The sequence below is a fragment of the Corticium candelabrum genome, chromosome 2 (assembly GCF_963422355.1).
Source record: "Corticium candelabrum chromosome 2, ooCorCand1.1, whole genome shotgun sequence".
Taxonomy (NCBI): domain Eukaryota; kingdom Metazoa; phylum Porifera; class Homoscleromorpha; order Homosclerophorida; family Plakinidae; genus Corticium; species Corticium candelabrum.
The window spans coordinates 11,217,228-11,236,916 of record NC_085086.1 but is presented as its reverse complement, the minus strand read 5'-3'; the positions used below and the strand labels follow the sequence as shown (position 1 = coordinate 11,236,916).

The 19,689-nt window shown below is 42.8% G+C and overlaps 3 protein-coding genes and 1 long non-coding RNA gene across 4 annotated transcripts in view; 2 read left to right on the top strand and 2 right to left on the bottom strand.

Moving 5' to 3' along the window:
* LOC134198335 (kelch-like protein 12) overlaps positions 1-3,620 on the bottom strand; it is a 3,776-nt gene extending 156 nt beyond the window's left edge. Inside the window, exons 1-4 of the mRNA XM_062667706.1 lie at positions 3,541-3,620; positions 3,404-3,469; positions 3,242-3,343; positions 1-899 (exon numbers count right to left, since the gene is read on the bottom strand). The exon at positions 1-899 is cut by the window's left edge and continues 156 nt beyond it. Of these exons, the coding sequence (XP_062523690.1) occupies positions 48-899; positions 3,242-3,343; positions 3,404-3,469; positions 3,541-3,579 (1,059 nt within the window). The 5' untranslated portion in view covers positions 3,580-3,620 and the 3' untranslated portion in view covers positions 1-47. The remainder of the gene's footprint in view (positions 900-3,241; positions 3,344-3,403; positions 3,470-3,540) is intronic.
* Positions 3,621-8,607: 4,987 nt separating this feature from the next.
* LOC134176604 (uncharacterized) lies at positions 8,608-13,763 on the top strand. Its single transcript, XR_009969295.1, has 4 exons — positions 8,608-8,714; positions 9,128-9,277; positions 13,523-13,596; positions 13,662-13,763. It is a non-coding gene; the product is annotated as an uncharacterized LOC134176604 (long non-coding RNA).
* On the bottom strand, positions 9,462-10,590 carry LOC134198556 (uncharacterized). Its single transcript, XM_062667970.1, has one exon. The coding sequence runs from the start codon at positions 10,360-10,362 to the stop codon at positions 9,652-9,654; it is 711 nt and encodes a 236-aa protein (XP_062523954.1). The 5' UTR covers positions 10,363-10,590; the 3' UTR covers positions 9,462-9,651.
* A 319-nt stretch (positions 13,764-14,082) lies between the features above and the next one.
* Positions 14,083-19,475, top strand: LOC134176236 (uncharacterized). Its single transcript, XM_062642915.1, has 7 exons — positions 14,083-14,190; positions 14,575-14,696; positions 14,753-14,871; positions 17,778-17,890; positions 18,079-18,198; positions 18,816-18,971; positions 19,186-19,475. Exons 3-6 carry the CDS (start codon positions 14,811-14,813, stop codon positions 18,942-18,944), a joined length of 423 nt encoding a protein of 140 aa, XP_062498899.1. The 5' UTR covers positions 14,083-14,190; positions 14,575-14,696; positions 14,753-14,810; the 3' UTR covers positions 18,945-18,971; positions 19,186-19,475.
* The last annotated feature ends 214 nt before the right edge of the window (positions 19,476-19,689 follow it).

Here is a 19,689-nt window from a genome sequence, read left to right as displayed (position 1 = left end):
GAGATTACAATATAACAAAAACACACAAATTGAAAGAACATGGAATATTAGTAACACTTCAGACTTTCTATTGAATGTTCATAATCCCCTCCTGCTGTGAAGAGTTCTCCATTCTGAGTTGAGAATGCAGCATGTGTCACCCGTTTGTGTGTCATGTGTAGAAGAGGAAGCCATTTGGTAGATCTCTCATCATAGAATTCTACAATATTAGTAGGAGAACCAAAACAATCTTGTGTCATTCCTCCAGTCCCCACCAGTCTGTTACTGACTGCTGTCATTGTAGGTCTATATGTGGTTGTAGAGGGAATTGTTCTCCATTTTCTATCACGAACATCTGCACACTCAACAATATTACTATAGTAAGGTCCATCAGTCACTCCTCCCCCTACAAACACTGTGTTGTTTATAATAACAGAAGAACAGTAATGACGTTTTGTTTGCATGTCATCCATCTTATACCAACGACCGCTGTGAAGGTCACACACACATGCTGTGTTCACTCTCTCCCCTGACTTAGTCACACCACCCACCACATACAGTGAGTTGTCATGAAGAGCAACAGATACGCATTCCAACTGCAGTTCGTTTGGTAGAACTGTGAGGAAACGCCATTTGTTGTCTTCATTCAAATAAAATTGTTCAATCACAAACTGATCTTTATCTACATCCTCCACACACACCAGACACACACCTTGATAACACACTACATTACTGATGTGACCATTCTTTCTGACAAACTTGTCCCACTTATCATTTTTATAAGTGAGAACATGCAGATTACCATCATGACCTCCTACCACTAGTCTGCCTTCAATCTCTCCCATTCTATTATATACCAAGAAACTGTCATGAGGCATGTGTACATTCCACTGTGTCCATGATGACAGACTGTCATTGATCTAGAATCAACACAACATGTACAATAGATGGAAACAAGAACAATTATAAAAATTTAAATAAAAATACAAACAAGTCAAACATCAGCTGTATTTGCATGTCTGTATTTAGTACAAAATAAACATTTTATAAAACAATCAAACTTCATATTAATTAACACATACATTACAACAACTGTCTCGTAGCAACTATACTTTACATGCAATAATTGCCAAGTGTAGCGAGGCTTCTAACCCAGGTTGCACAACTGAAATGGGCGTGCTCCTATATGGCTCTCCATCGAGCTTTTGGTATATATATATATATATATATATGCGTACACACAAAATTTCGAATTTCTCCTCCCCATGACCACGTTTCATGATAGGACCTACCTTAAATTATCGTTTCCGTGTCCGACTACAGATGAGTCTAAGAACGATTTGTGCAAGTGACTAAACGGCGGAGAAAATGCTTCATGAACTTCTGTCGCCCCATCCTTTTGTATTGTAGCTAGGGACTGTGTGTACTTGACAACCAAGAAACAACTTCAAGAATTGAATGCCACCTACAGTCAACTATTCACGTCCCATACTACAATCAATCCTTTACTGCACTGTGCTGCATCTAACACTGTTGATAGTCAATGTTTGCTGATATCAATTTCTATATCAGTAAATACCATACCACTGTCGTTACAACGGAACTGAGTGCATACCTAGACTGTACAATTCAATTGTGTTGATCACAATCAAAAAACCACGACTACCTATACCAGGCCCCTAGACGTAATATAAACTACTAGGAAGTTTGCATGTTTACTTCCTTGACAGCTAGGGTATCAACAAATACGTATTGTCTAGCTAGGACTCAGCTTTTCAGTAGGTGGTCTGAAAACTAAGTTAGACGTGTTACTCAGGAACGCAAGGCACCTACTGATACCACATATATAGTTTACTGTAAGTGTGCACATGTTAAGTGTATAAATTTGTAAATGTTCACAATTTGATATCAACCGATAATGTGGTATAGGTAGTGTCTTTTACACACACACACACACACACACACACACACACACACACACACACACACACACACACACACACACACACACACACACACACACACACACACACATGCACACACCTGCATACACACACATGCACATACACACACAAACACACTCAACAGAAACACACACAACAGACACACACACACACACACACACACACACACACACACACACACACGCACGCACAAACACACACACGCACACACACGCACGCACAAACACACGCACACACACACACACACAACACACACACACACACACACAACACACACACACACGCACACACACACACACACACACACACACACACACACACACGCACATCCACGCACATGCATACACACACATGCCCATACACACACAAACACAAACCCAACAGACAAACACATACAAACACATACACATACACACACACACACACACACACACACACACACACACACACACACACACATACACATACACACACACACACACACACACACACACACACACACACACACACACACACACACACACAACAGCCAGAAACACAAACACACACACGGATGCGCGTGCGCAAACACACAGACATAGACACACACACAGACACAGACACAGACATACACACACACACAGACACACACACACACACACACACACACACACACACACACACACACACACACACACACACACACACACACACACACACATGCAGGCAAAAACGCACGCACATATGGAGTCACTCGCACATACACAAACAAACACAAACCCAACAAACAAACACACACACAAACACATACACACATACATACATACACACACACACACACACACACACACACACACACACACACACACACACACACACACACACACAACAAAAAAATGGATATGCCCTTCAGCACTAAAGATAGCACCCCTGCCTATTTCTAGGTAGGGCCTCTGGTGCTACTTAGTTTCAGGCTGCGCTGATGTACCCCTAGGCGTTTGGCCAGACACACAATGACACAAACACACACACAGGACGCACTAGCACAAATTGCTGATAAACCAAATAGAAAACCAAAGAAATTCTAAAATTTTCCATGACAGTATGGCAAAGTAACAGTCCTCTCTGCTTCAATAAATATTCAGGTCTAATGACCACACGCAGTCTATTTCTTGCCTCATCCCCAAATTTCCCAGTCCATATCTATTTTTCATTCTATTGTAAAGTAGCAGTTAATTAACAAATAAATGAGAAATAAATTTGTTCACATAGCCAGTACTACGTATCATCACTTGTAAAACACATAAATACAAGCTTACCATTGAACCCATTTTAGCCATTTTCCTAGAAAGCTTGAGATTAGCTACTCTTGCTTGTAATCCTTCTATCAATGAGTGACTGTATGAAGTTAACTCTGCCAACTAAACATCAAATTCCACAAAATTGAACTCAAAGAAACAAAGACAAAAAAAATGTCCCACTTGTGGTCTTTGTGATAACTTTGTCTCTACTTCTTCTCCAAGCCCTTTAATCACATCAAGTTTTTCCTAAAATAAGTCACAAATACAATTAATTAATATTAATATTGCTATCAGTGTGGATGTACTTCAGTACTTACATTTACATCTCTTGCAGTGGTATGCTCTCTCAATTTCATTCTTCTGAAATATACAGCAATGGAATTCTTGTCTTCTACAATTTCCTGTGGTCACACACAAACAGACATGCAGCCATGTGAAGTAGTTGTTCAATCTTTCTAACTGTCACTTGTAACCTTAACTGCATGATCAATTTTGTCATTCCCAAGTTTATCCAACACTCTTGTGTTCTGACTGCTAAAGATCTTTGCATCTAGAACTGTTTCCTGTAATGTCATGATCTACAAACAGATTTACTTCACATCTCAGTTACAAGACAGAAACACTGTACACATCACCTGATTCTTTGAACTCAACAGATCATTAGTTAGACCATCAACATGTTCATTCAAATCACATATGTGTTTCTCAATGTTAATGTACCTGAATTGCTACACAACCAACACACAACCATTAATAGCATGACATCAATGCAAGAAACATTAGATCACAAATACTAAAGCAATCGCCGACAGTAGCAACAAGGTCATCTGGTTCACCTTCAAAATTCTCAATTTGCTTCCTACACAGACAACCAAACCATCATCATTACATATTCATGCAAACATGGTTACTTTCAATTGGACTAAACTAAATAAATATGTGAATTTCAAGTCTGCTATTGAGTCTCGCATACTTGGCATAACTGACACACACACACACACACACACACACACACACACACACACACACACGCACGCACGCACGCACGCACCAAACAAACCTACCTTCATCCATCAACACTCTCTCCAAGCTCAATCCTGAATTGCTCAATTTCACTGCTGGCAAAGCACCAAGTTTAAACATGACCCCAACTGACTCAGGAAATGTCCATTTCAATGTTTGATAAAGTGCAATGCATCGTGCTTCCACTGTCAGTGCAAAAAAAAGTCTAAAGTAGTCATCCATTCGCATTTGAAACAGAACAAGAGATGAGCCTTCCTTTGTTCCCTTATAATGAATGTGATCTTCTGTCACATTCATGAAGCCAGCAACAAAAGAAACAAACCGTCCTTTGTGACTTTTAACACGATCTGGTGCTACACCATCCAAGTGAATTACAGCTACCTTGTTGATTGTGTCACCAAAGAATACGGGATCCACTTGACCAGCTGGTGGAAGACTGTACAAAAAATCTACGTTCTGCTGTGCCATTTTAAACCATTTTCGACACATTTGTCTAATAGTCTCCTTCCACTTCTTTACAGTTTCTTTATCTTTCTTTCTAAAAATAAAAGTTGCACTGCGAATCCTTTCATCAACACACGATCGTTTAGAATGAGATGAGTCACTAGAATGTTCATTCACTCTTTTCTTTTCAAGTGCCCCACTGCTGTCAGATTGCCCGATCGTTTCCTCACTAAGTGGACCGTCAGCAGAGGTAGAAAGTAAGGATGGGTTTTGAACTTTCAGAATTTCACTTACAATGTGATTTTGATTCTCCACATTACAAAGAATCTTACAAAATACTTCAAATGATCCCTTTCCTTTTAGAGGAAGAATAGTACTTAAAAGTCTGTCTGATCGATCAGTTTCAGACAATGACTCCTCTTGAAGGTCTGTGTGTTCTTCTTGAGAAAGTAAATTGGAACCTCGAAGTTGATCCAAAAACAAACTTGGACAAAGAGCAGCTAGAAGATCTGGAAGACAATGCTTCAAACGCTCCTTCCATTCACAATCTACCTCGAGATCTTCCTTTGAAGTTGTAGCTGCTTCCACTATTGATCCACTAGTCCCATCTTCCTGCTGCAACAGTTCCTCCCTTTCAATAGTGCAGTTGTCTTCAGTAGGTTCAGCCATCCTACCTTGCTGCTGTACAGTTTCTGTCGTGCTTTCCTCCTGTCCATTGAGCCCATCACACTGCACCAAATATAAAAACCATTATAACCAAGTCTTACTATAAACTAAATACTACAACAGAACCTGTACTAGTGACCATACACCTCAATTTTATCAGCCACCTCTAACATGTACCACTTACTCTCAGACCTCCCAACCTTTTTGCACCAAATGGCAAAACATTTTTCAAATGACCACGCCCATAACATATCCAAAGTAGGCGTGGTTAACAGATTGTTGGCCTCACTTTACATTTGTGTGAGCCAAGGCTTTGCCTCAAACTTCCAAACGTTACGTAATTACTTTTACTGCAGGTAGTACATAGGTGTACACTGAATACCCCAGATACAAGCAAGCACAGCCATATATAGAGTCTAGTTCAAAGAATCCGCTATGTCCAGCAAGACGGATCTAATGAGTCTGCACAAAACAACTGTCAGAGTGTCTCCCAGTTGGCTTGTTGGGAGAAAAGACTGGCCGGCAATTGTGAGAGTTGGCCACAAATCGTGATATCGTGAGACACGCCCATAAATTGTGAGTCTCACAAAGAAATCGTGAAAGTTGAAAGGTCTGTACTCTACAGGGACATGCAATACTGCCATCTGTTAGCACCATAATTAACAGTACATGCCTAGCATCTATTCCATATCCAGTATAAAGAAAACAACACCCTCATGTACCTCTTCTGCAGGTAAAAGTAGACATTTCCAATCTAAACGTGGCAAAGGGTGGTGTACTTTAAAGACCAGAGATGTACAATCAGTCACATTTCCAACAATCCAAAACCTTCCAACATGTCTAAGACACGTAAACAAGTTCAACACATTCTCACAAAGCTGTAATGAGTGAATTTAGTTGCACTACTACTAGCAGACATGCTTGCATTATGTCAAGAACGCACCATTTGCATAGTATGTCACTACACCACATCAGATCTAAAGGATGTATAGTCAGTGACCACTGGATAAGAAAATAAGACAAAGTCTATGTGCAATCAAACCTAAAGCTCTATAGTTAAGTAGTTCAAGTCTAGTACATTTCCTCACTTGGAATGTTACACACATCAACTAATCAAATAACATCTAGTACACGTGTACTTATAGAGTCAGAGCCAAATCATGAAATGTGACATATAACCATTCAGCAGCAATCACAGATCAATTTTCAAAATTTCAAAATTTAATAGTAAACTACACTTGAGCGCCATTGCTTAGGCAACTCACTTGACTTGCATAACCTATTAGTCTCAGTTTGTACCTAATATTCTGACTATTCTTTTGAAGAGTGCGTCACACACACACACACACACACACACACACACACACACACACACACACACACACGCACGCACGCACACGCACACACGCACGCACGCACGCACACACACACGCACACACGCACGCACGCACGTTACACAAACATAGGTACCTGCTCATTAGGTTCTGGTTCTTGGATGGTCTGCTGTCGCTGTACTGTCTGCAGATTTCTTGCATGCTCATCTGCACAAACCACGCCTCCTCTCTTCATAACGTCTCTAACGATATGTAGCTGACCTGCTTCTTTCAGAATCTCGGAAAACCGATCAACAGCGCTTTGCTTGTGTGGCAGGATATCGTAGAGCAGCATTCGCGCTTTGTCTTGCTCTGTAGAACATTGTCTCAGTTGGTGAGCTTCTTCTAGAGTTACAAGATGACTTGAGACTAAACGGTCTATTACAGCAGACACACGCAAAGCTTGAACAAGTTCCGTCATATTGTCTATAACATATCGCTGATAGTCTTCCGACTGAGATGACATGGTGAAGAGAAATGAAGACCGGAAGTAGATGTTGCAACGAAATCGTACGTCTAGAGAAGATAAACGGTACACTAACAATGATCAACACGGTGTTGATGTTAGCACTAGCAATTCTCTCAATTCGTTGACTAGACTCAAACTGAGGACTCGCCCTTAACGCGCGCTAATCCAGACCATACACATCTCTAGACGTCCCAAATTTAATTTCAATTTTTAATTTGTATCACATTCAAAGACAACTCTTACTACGTACTAAATTATATAAAAAAAATCAGGAAAAAAGGAAAGATCAAAGCATATCAAACAGGGTAAGATCCCGGATTAACCTGTTCAGGATTGCGATGCACACAGAGCTTCCAATCGTAGTAGACTCGACGGCGCGTGCTCAGAGCAGAACCTTTCTCTCGTTCGTGACGAATTGAGCAACGAGAGAAGCTATATTGTGCGTGTGTGTGTTTCTGTAAACATTCGCTTTACGAGACGAGAGTGACGATGGAGTGGCCAAAGGACATGCTGGAGGAGATAGAAGACTTTCGCTTGGAGAGGTCGATAAGAAGTCTCAAGGTGAATGTCATCTGCTTTTCTTCACTCGACCAACAGTTTCTCAACGCCGAGTTGAATAACGTGCTCTGTCTTTCAGACCAATGAGGCGCCGGAAATCGAGAAGTTGAGTGTCGACGAGAAATTGAGTTCTTTGGATCGAGCTCTGTATTTGCTCAAGTAAGCGAGTTGTCGCCGAGCTAGCGCTGTAACTCGATAGTCTGTTGTTGTGGACGTCTATTTGGCGAGGAAACGAAGCCATGGAAGACTCACGTTCTTTCATGTCAAAAATGACGTTTTCGCGCACGACGCCGACACGCAGCCTATTGACATCGAGTGAATGCGCTTGTTCGTGGTTTTTTTCTCAGCTGCACTCTACCGTGCTGTATGCGCTCGTTTTATCGAGTCTAAGGGGCGAAAATCGCGTCGTTTCTGTGAATCTTTCTTTTCTCTCACTGTATCCACATGACACTGTTGAGTGGCGCGGCGTCCTGACTCGTTGGCAAGCAGTCGTCAGTCAAATGTACCGATTTGGTGCTCTGATTTCATTCAAGAGTCAGTCGACGGCCGTTCACGTTACTGTGAGGGACAAGCGAAATGCGTGGGCTTGAGTATTGTCGCACTGTTCGAGTCTCACTTTGTTGTGTCTTTCATTTTCGCTCTCCGTTCGCCAGCTGGTCGAGAAATGTCACCGGATGACGCGCCCGCGCGCGCACATTCGTATTCATTGATGTCTTTTCATTCATGTCGTTTCATTCATACCGTTTTTTTGTGCTTCTTTATCGTTGAATCGCGCTCGTGTTGTCCGCTTGGTGCGTGGGATGTGACAAAAGGTCAAATGGTGATGTCCGTTGTCTTGTTTGTGTGTGTAGAAACGGTCAAGACGTGCAGAAATTGAGTGTTGTTTCGAATCTGCATGACCTTACTGCTGAGGCAGAGTCCGAGTGAGACTCAGAGGAAAGTGCTGCGGAGGATATGCGTAAGTTGGTAATGATGTTGTGAATTGCTGGAGTTGTATCTGCAAGTTAAATTGAGAGAGGCAATGGATCTCTATTGTAGGTTCTGTTTGTCTGAGTGCATGTTCGTTTGTTTGTTTGCCCGTCTTTGTTTATGATCTCTGCTGGTGGGTCTCAGTCTGTGTGTTAGTGAGTTCTAAGTCTCTGAGTCATTCTCTTTGTATGTCAATCAGTGCGTCCTCAGTCCATCAGTGAGGCTCTCCATTGCTCTGTTTATCTGCCAGTCAGCTAGTCCATTTGGTTGAGTTTGTTCGATCAGGTCTATTTGACTCCATTGAAAGAAAACTGTCCATAACATTAGTATACTATAGAAATTAATATCAAACAAGTTAGTATTATAAATGGCTATAGTTGTGTAACAGTTAGTTTACTACAGGAACTCGTTCCCTCGGCTCATGTGGACATTCAAGTTGGTGCATTGGAAGCTTTCTAGCTGTTGCTAGAGAACAAGCAGCTGATGGTGCACACATTCCATTGAATGCATTTTCCTACTGTGTTAAATGGACTGGAGAGTAGAGAGAGAGAGGTGAGTTACTCAGTACACTGCAGGAAATTGCTGCTGTTAGTTTATTAGTGTGTCATCTCTCTCTCTCTCTCTCTCTCTCTCTCTCTCTCTCTCTCTCTCTCTCTCTCTCTCTCTCTCTCTCTCTCTCTCTCTCTCTCTCTCTCTCTCTCTCCTCTCTCTCTCTCTCCCTCTCTCTCTCTCTCTCTCTCTCTCTCTCTCTCTCTATTTAGATAATTCAACATCAACAAAATACAGCAGACAATTTCAACAAGCTATAGGAGGAGCTGAAAACAGTTCAACTGAACTAAAACGAAACTATGACTAAAGAAGAACTCTACATAGATTACGAACTACATAAGATTCTAACTAAGCATGCACTATGGTAATTACTTTAATTAACTAAAGTCAAGTCCAAAGCATCTGACAGGCTGCTTCTGACGAAAGTTGGCATCCACAGTGGTCTTTGGGACAAGTGATTTCATCTTTTCTGACATGATGGAAACGTTTTCTTTTTGAAGACACGTGGCAAAGCGTCGGCGCCACATGTGGAGGAACTCAGCGCTGGATATTTGTAAAGATGAAGCTGCGAACTTTGATGTTTCCGATAAAAAATTTTGGGCTGAATCACTCCATCGGCCAAATACTTCCATTGCAAACGGTTTGAAAAGATACCCCAACTCTCTAGATTTAGAAAGATACTTTGTGTTCTTTTGCTTTTCTCTCTCTGTAGCAGCAAAGCCTGCTACTGAATGACTTTTAGAGATGTACTTCCTAGCTGCAGGATGAGCAATGGTAACGTCAAGTAGAAGTTTTTTTCCATCTTTATAGTCATAGACAGCAACATCTGGTCTTTGTTTTCCATCGAATTGATCTGGCAACTCCTTTCTGCATCGATATCCAACAGAGGTAAGCATTTTGTATAAACAATCTGCAATGTGATCATGGCGTCGAATGATTCCCCCTCCCCATTTACACGTTATTATGTGGTAGCCACTACTGTCAAGAGGTTGTTTACATTGAGGAATGCAGTTGTCTAACGCTTGTAATTCTGGCAGAGGAGCACCAAGTCGCAACAAAGAAGCAACACGGAAATCCATGTTACTCATAGTGAATTCCTGCGTATTTGGTATAACGTCCAGCCAGCTCCCAGCAATAGGCCCACCGCAGCTAATGACTCTTGCCTTATCATATTCAGATGAACAGCCTTTCAGGAAGGTCTGAAATTGAGTGTCAAGGTGGCGAGAGTACAATCTGGATTGTAGTTTGAAGGGTTGATTAGGCAAGTCTGCCAATGAAGAGATCAAAGATTGTCTATCAGTGTGAAAAAGTTTTATTTCCTGAAGTGAATCTATCAGGTGGTCGGCGATTGAATAGACTGAAGGAGCCCTATCATCACAAATCCTAGCTGGAGTAATGACTGTATCACAGAAAGAGGCTAAAGATGGCACTCTCAAAGGAAGCTGGTGTAGAGTGCTCGCCCAAGCTCCCAAGAAAGCACATGGAGCAGTAACACTCATTTGAGATAAACCGAATCCACCTTGACTGAATCGAAAGGAGAGTTGTACCCTTTGTTGCTCAGATAGCTTACAGCCGATGATGGCCTCAAAAGTATTTATGATTGCTACGTCAAACTCTCTCGTAGCCTCAGCAGTAACCGTTGGAGGAACACATCGAAGTAAGTGTGAAATCTTTGGAATTCCACAGTAACGAAGGATTAGCATTGCGGATTGTGTATCGTCAATATAAGGAAGTTTTGATAGGAAGGTTTTGGCAGTGTTGACTTGCTTCATGCACCGATCTTTAACAAAAGACAGGGATCCAATAGGAGTTCCTAAGACAACAAAGCCGTTCTTTTGTACAGGAATGTTCAGAGGCCAGTCATGGATACCGATTGGTGAGAAAGCTTCACATTTATCCTCTCTCAATTCTAATCCAATTTTAGATAGTTGAACTTTCAAATTGTTGTAACAATTGATCACTTCCTCTTTTGGCCCTAGAATCATGCTGTCATCGAGATAGCTAGGCGTAAGAACTGACTCGTGATCTTTAGCTGCATTGATCAGTATTGGTTGAAGAGCTAGGGCAAACAATAGGGGTCCTAGAGGATCGCCTTGTTGTACACCTTCCTCGGACAGTATAAATTGTGTTTTACAGCCCACTCGAACAGTGAGTTTAGCTGGAGGAATATAACATTGCGCCACAAATGGATACAGTTCCGGAAAAGTTGAAGCAACTTCAGACAAAAAGGCAGACCGATCAACAGTATTGAAAGCATTTTTTGCATCAGTTTTAATAACAATCCACTCCGGATGCTCCTCCAGAGATGCCTGAATGAGATGTGTCATTAGCTCAGCTCCACCCGGCGTTGAAACTCCATATTGATGAGGGGCAAGGAAAGTCGAAATCTTCTTCTTGAGTTGATGACATGCAAGTTTGGCCGTCAGTCGTCGAAAAGAATCACCAACCGCAATTGGTCGGACATCATTCACGTTTTTCTGCAAAGCAATCAACTTTGCGCCAGCTAGAGTAGTGGCCACAACATCTGGTACAGAACCTGATAAATAGCTATTGCACAAAGAATGCAAATGAGACGTGGTGTAGTCAGAATCTAACAATAATTTTAGATGTTCAAATCTCCAGCCATTGAAACCGCAACTAGATCCATTCGGACAGTTTTTGAGAACTGAAATGAACAAAGAAAGAGATACTTGGACTGGAGAGCAGGTGGGTTTGTGGTGCTTTAGTTCTTCAGAGATAAGATTTTTGCGTTGTGGATGTTTTTCTTGCAGACGCTGAAAAGTCTCAAGGGATGTAGTTGCCAAACCTGAACTTGTTAAGAGATTGCCTGCTCTAGAAATTTCTCCATTTCTCACTTTTGACCGGACTGATCTGATCAAGCTAGATGAAATAACACTATCAGAATCAGGGCATTCAAACTTATTTTGACGTTCGTCAGGACGAGGCACTGATGAGTGATAAAGTTCGTCAAACCTCAATTCTCTGAACTTTTTATATCGGCTTTCATGTTCTTTCTTGCCACATTTGCCACCACGAGTCACTGGTTGCAATAGAAACCTAGGTGTTAGAAGAAATAGTTTCCACGCTGACAGGTCACTGCTGTTTTCTGAAAGTTTCACTAGAGACATAGCACAACATTCCCTGAAGAAAGCTTGTAGATGCCTAGGTACGTTCGAAATAGTTGGAATAATTGACCCACTAATAGATTCAAAATCTAAGTTGTCAAGAAGTTCCCAACCCTTGGTTCTGCTTCCGGGTGATTTGACTGCTGGTGATGTACTGATTTGATCAACATTACCCTTGACATTTGATGTCTGGCCCATGTCTGTGTCAGTCGCACCTCTTCCATTCCACTGTAGTTGTAGCAATTCCCCGTTGCTAAGGGTGTTAGCCAGAGGTACACGTGATGATGCAATGGCTTCATCAGCCAATGAACGGCGGCTGGATGACAATTTGAATTCCGTGACCTGCCCGTTACACGTATTGGACAGACTTGTAACGGACAAACTTGAAGAATCAAACGAGACAGCAGCCGTCGCTGTGTCAAGATTATCTGCCAAGCTGTTGGCCTGTAGATTTGATTGTGCACTTCTGCTAGAGCAGGCCTTGCTGTGTCTTGCAAGAGCGTTGAAGCCCGTGAAAGCGCACCTAGAAACGTACAGCTTACCACAAAAAGGGCATGGTTCCAATGAATGACGTAATCGAAAGTCCTCCGGTATTGTACTGGCTTCATGATTCTTTCGAATGTGCTCAAAAACCCGTTGGCGTTCGCCATGACGATATCTCTTGACAGGACAATCAACGATCGGACAACAAATTGAGTTTGAAGACTGCATTAGCAGCACGACTACGAGGAGAAAACCAGAGAAAATCAAACCAGTAAATCTGTAACTCATTGGGTAAAGCCCCCACTACAGCGTACAAGGACTCTGCACCATTATCCGGGACCTCTCTCTCCCTCTCTCTCTCTCTCTCCCTCTCTCTCTCCCTCCCTCCCTCTCTCTCTCCCTCCCTCCCTCCCTCTCTCCCTCCCTCCCTCCCTCTCTCCCTCCCTCCCTCCCTCCCTCCCTCCCTCCCTCCCTCCCTCCCTCCCTCCCTCCCTCCCTCCCTCGCTCCCTCCCTCCCTCCCTCCCTCCCTCCCTTCGTCCGTCCGTCCGTCCGTCTGTCTGTCTACATATCAGTGACAGTCTGTCTGTTTGTCTGTTAGATAAACACTTTGCCATATTGTTGTTGTGCTTCTCTTTGTAGTCGCCTCTTCAGCGTGAGTAAAGACTCTGGTTGTTGTTGTAAGCAGCTAGAGTCCTGATGTGGTCAGGAGAGAGGTCAACTCTGTTGCTTGTGATTGTCTGTTTGATGTTTAATAATTCAGTTAATTACTTGTGTGCAGATATTGCCGATTGCCTTTGCGAAAGGGCAGTTGTCTCAGACTGTGTTGTCACGTCTAGCCAGCTGTGAAATACTGGGACAAATTGCAACTAAGTTTGAGGCTGTGAGGTAATGTGGATGGACTTTGTTACAGGGATGCGTCTTCTAAGACTATTGTATTGGAGGGATGCATCTCTGAATGCATAAGAATTATTATATTGGAGAGATGCATATCTCAATGTATTGGAATTATTGTATTGGAGAGATGCATATCTCAATGTATTAGAATTATTGTATTGGAGAGATGCATATCTCAATGCATTAGAATTATTGTATTGGAGATATGCATATCTCAATGCATAGATCTATTGTATTGGAAGGATGCATCTCTCAATACATTAGACTATTGTATCTTCTGGTAATTGATTTGACTTATTTTCTGTAGGGTGTGTTGCGAACTGCTCAGTCTTGTGACATCACTATGTCAAGATGTTGACTATGAAGTGAGCTTGTATGTGTCGACAACTTGCTCCAATAGCAAAGCAACTGGGGTAGGTGGAGTTGCATGGAGTTTGCTGTTTTTATGAATAGGTAGAGAGAGACAGACGGACAGGCAGACAGATTGACAGACAGACAGATAAGCAGACATATTGCTAGACAGAGCTGCAGGCAAGCACACAGACAGACAGATTGACAGACAGGCAAGCAGGCAGACAAACAACAATTACAGAAACTGACATGTGGACAGACAGACAAATAGACAGACAGACAGGCACAGAGACATGTACAGACGGACTGATAACAGATTGTTAGACAGGCAGGCAGACAAAGTATTGAGACAGACGAACAGACAGACAGACAAACAACCAACAGACAAGTAAACAACATCATTCTCTTCTCATGATACACAGCTGACTTGTGCTTCACACTTTCAGATCCGAACTGACGGGCAATTTCATCCTACCTGAGTTGATCAAACTCGCCAAAGATGAAGAATGCACCGTGCACATCTTGTGTCTCAAAACCCTCGTCTCCATTCTTGACCAACTGGACAAAGGTTTGAATCCACCGACAGCTGGAATGTTAGCAACTTGATGCGTGTTTGCGTCGTAGAGTTGAGAGTTTCGTCTGTCATTCCTCTCGTGTGAGAGTGTTTTGAGAGTGCGTTTGCATGGAAGGATGCGTCGCTGCAAGTCGTGTGTCAGTTGTATGGAAGGTTTACATGTTGAAGGGTTAGTGTTGACGTGTTGTGTTGTGTTGATTGTTGGTTGGGATTGTTGGATGGGAAAGTGAATTGTAGACGAACGGGAAGGAGATTGGCGAGTGGGCGTGGTAGCTGTGCAGAGAGTTTGTTGTCTATGTTAGATGCATGGTAGAACAGGCAAGTAGACAGACACACAGACTGACAGATAGACAGACACATAGCCAGATGGACACATGGACAGACTCATAGATAGACAGTTGGACAGACATATACACATATACAGACAGATGGATAGACTCATAGACAGACAGACACATGGACAGACTCATATAGACAGTTGGACAGACACATAGACAGACAGACAGACAAATAGGCAGACAGACAGACAGACAAATAGGCAGACAGACAGACAGACGCAGAGACAGATAGACAGATAGACTTAGACCAACACTTGGACAAGACACATAGACAAATAGACAGATAGACTCATACTCCAACAGTTGGACAGACACATAGACAGAGAGACAAATAAACAGTCAGACAGACACATAGACAGATATAGACTCGTGCCCAGTCCTCCTCCGCGCTAGGTTGCTTACACCACGTGCGCTAGCTGTCACGTGTGTATAGGTCCATGTGGTTTCACACGTGTGGTGGCCTAAGCACGAAGGAGGACTGGGACCATGCCTCGTCACGTGACAAACATGTTTGTAACGTGACCGAAATGGCGTGACATGATTGGTAGATACTACTTCTATTTAGCATGATAGTTTCCGTAGGAGGGCTTTTGTAATGCACGATCACACAATTAGAAAGACTAAGTACACAACAATTATAGAGCCACTAAGCCATTACGTGCCGATAACTTGTTGATGGCGTCCATGTCCGTGACAGTCAGACCAGAGAAGGACTTTCGAGAAGAGCGGTCTCAATGGTAAGTACAGGTGCATTTGCGCGCGCCTAGACCTTGTAGATACCTTTCGAGCCACACGTGTACGTGAAGGTAGAGCCTCACTTTTTCAAAAGGCTACTACGGGTCCTGATCTCTGTATCTGCCAGAGCACCGCGTTCAGGCGTCCCTGTTAGTTACGTCCAGCAGATTTTGTTGGACCAATTTTAAGCTAATATCAGTCGCGTCGTGGTGGCTCGTATTGTGCGACAAGCTTTCCTGGAAGCTCGCCACAGGATGGACCATGCCGCCAGAACATACGTCTACGATGGTATTGCCTTCGCACCAGTCTCTGTTGGAGTTATAGCACATTCTACTGACGTTTCAGACTTGCAGAATCACCCCTCGCCTTATGCAAGTAAGATACGCACTACGTACAAGAGGTGTGCACGTGCAGAGTGCCTGTTTGACCTGTAGAAGTCACAAGGAGAAATTGACAAGATTCGAATCAAGCAAGTGGGACTTCTCCAACTCCAGCGAAGCAGCATGTCTCAAGAGATTATGCGGAGACGTCAATCAATTGGCAATTAGTAGAAACAACTCTGTTGTCCGAGATGGATCGAACGTTTGCGGGAGTCTGACTGCTGTTCTCTTGGTCGAGGGCCTGTTTTGTGGCAAGATTTACGCCGTTTCTCCGTGAAAGACATCGAAGACACGACGTGTCGTCAAAGCCCTCATTTATTTGGCATCTTGCAAGCGCTGGTCAAAGGGAAAGCCAACGAGGAGGCTGACAGCACACGCCTGCAGGCTCTCATCACCGGCACTGTGGCACTGAAGTTCAGAGATCGCCAAAGCCGTGCGATTGCGCTCCTAACAGCCTACATGCTTGTTTGCTCGCGGTACAAGAAAACAAGCAATTACAGACCTCCACCATCTTGGTGTCTCACAATCATATCAACAGGTTTGGCGACGTCTAACTAAAGAACTTGGCGAATGATTATCAGGATGTACAGCAGCTCACGAAAGAGACACACATCTGGGTGTATGACAATCTGAATTTGTATTTAGATTTAGATTTGCTATTTGTGAAGGTAGTCAACTGTACGAAGTATGTCCGTCATGGGCTGCGTTATCCTACGCTAGACTCTGCTAGCCGGCGCAGTTTTGCAAAGAGGATCGTGCATGTGCATGATGACGTTGATTTGTGAGGTCAGGCGACTGACCGGTTGTAGGCAAGTTGTTAGGCTCTTGCTAATCTACCACCTTCTGTGTCGTTTAGCAGAGCCCTTGCAACCTATTAGAAATCTTAGCTGAGACCAGCAAGCTGAGCTAAATAACTTAATTAGACTTAAACCATGTCACGTGATGAGGTATGGTCCCAGTCCTCCTCCGTGCTTAGGCCAATCACACGTGTGAAACCACATGAACCTATACACACGTGACAGCTAGCGCACGTGGTGTAAGCAACACAGCGCGGAGGACTGGGCACGAGTCTAAGACAGATAGACACAGAGACTCATAGTCCAATATAGTTGGACATACACACAGACACACAGACAAATAAACAGTTAGACAGACACATAGACAGATAGACAGATAGACTCATAGACCAACAGTTGGACAGACACATAGGAAGACAGAAAGATGGACAGACACATAGGAAGACAGAAAGATGGACAGACACATAGACAGACAGCCTCATAGACAGACACAAACAGATAGACAGATAGACAGACACATAGACAGATAGACAGACACATAGACAGATAGACTCATAGTCCAATAGTTGGATAGACGCATAGACAGACAGCCTCATAGACTGACAGTTAGACAGATAGATAGACAGGTGATTGACAGACACAGAGACATATTGACCTGACAGACAAACCAGCAGAGATGTCTACACAGAGACAAACAGCAACAGCAACAATAACAGAATGAGATGCAGAAACAGACAAGGCGGTGACAAGACACACTAAACGTGTTCAACGGCTCACTGCAAGTCAATACTCGTCCATCATTTATTAATTGATCTTTTTCACTAGACGTGTGTGACAACGATCATCGCAAATGGTTTCTCAATTTTTGTTGTCAGATGGCAACATTGAATCAAGGGAATGCAAACTTGCAGATGCTTGTCACGGCTCCGAAAACGATGGTGAGCTCTGTGTGTGTGTGTGTGTGTGTGTGTGTGTGTGTGTGTGTGTGTGTGTGTGTGCGTGTGTGTGTGTGTGTGTGTGTGTGTGTGTTTGTGTGTCATATGTTGTCCATTCAACAATTACACACCCAATTTCTAGGCATAAGTAATTGCATTCTTGTGTGTAATGTCTGATGTTGTATGTGCAGGTGATGACACTTTTTGCCGAGGCTCATAATTTTGAGCATGAACTGTTGGTAACTCTTCCGCGATTGGTGACAGACCAACATCCTAAAGTTAGAAGGACAGTAGCATCAGGATTTTATGAGGTTTGCTATCAAGTCAATATACAGATTGATGAGTATGTATAGACACACACACACACACACACACACACACACACACACACACACACACACACACACACACACACACACACACACACACACACACACACACACACACACACACACACACACACACACACACACACACACACACACACACACACACACACACACACACACACACACACACACACACACACACACACACACACACACACACACACACACACACACACACACACACACACACACAATCTGTATTGTATGTTCTGTTTGTCTGAGTGCATGTTCGTTTGTTTGTTTGTGCTTCTGTTGTTTATGATCTCTGCTGGTTTTGTGTCTGTGTGTCAGTGAGTTCTAAGTCTCTCAGTCATTCTTCTGAATGTCAGTCAGTGCGTCCTCAGTCCATCAGTGAGGCTCTCCATTGCTCTGTCTATCTACCAGTCAGCTAAGTCCATTTGGTTGAATATGTTCTATCAGGTCTATTTGACTCCATTGAAAGAAAACTGTCCATAACATTAGTATACTATAGAAATTAATATCAAGCAAGTTAGTACAGTATAAATGGCTGTAGTTGTGTAACACTTGGTTTACTACAGGAAGTCGTTCCCTCGGCTCATGTGGACATTCAAGTTGGTGCATTAGAATCTTTCTCACTGTTACTAGAGAACAAGCAGCTGACGGTGCACGTATTCCATTCGATGCTCGATCTTTCCTACTGTATTTAATTAATTGATTGGAGAGCAGAGAGAGAGGTGAGTTACTCAGTACACTGTAGGAAATTGTTGCTGTCAGTTTATTTGTGTGTCAGCTTATTGTCTGTCTGTCCATTTGTGTACGTCAGTCCGTGTGTCTGTTCATATGTCTGTTCAGCCATCTGTATGTGTGTCTGTCTGTCTATCTATCTACATATCGGTTTGTCTGTTAGATAAACACTTTGCCTTATTTTCATTGTGTTTCTCTTTGTAGTCATCTCTTCAGCCCAAGTCAAGACTCCGCTCCGAGTAAATTAATTAAGCCACTAAAGTCATTTGACTACTTTTCAGCCATATATCACATCCAATTGCCCCTCCATTTGCATCGATCATGAGGCTGTGTCATCATTGTCAACAACATAAATGCCAGTTACAAGTTCTATAGCGTTGCAGGAATGGTATTGAGGGACACAATTTATTGTAAATAACTACAAATGTACAGTAGAACCAATCTAAACCGTAACAACTGAATATAATGACACAACCACAACCTTATATTATAGTCATGAATATAAATAATAAATTACTAGAATGCCATGGGTGTGGTGGTGGGGAGATCTCTAGTTGTGTTGATAATAGAAGTGCAGCTATTGTGTGACATTGAGAAATACTTGAATCCTGCTTGAGCAACTGCTTGGGTGTTGTCTCACGTAGCTCAGTCTCCAAGCCTTTAACCGAGTGTACAGATTATCAGGTGCCACTCACCCAAACCAAGCTG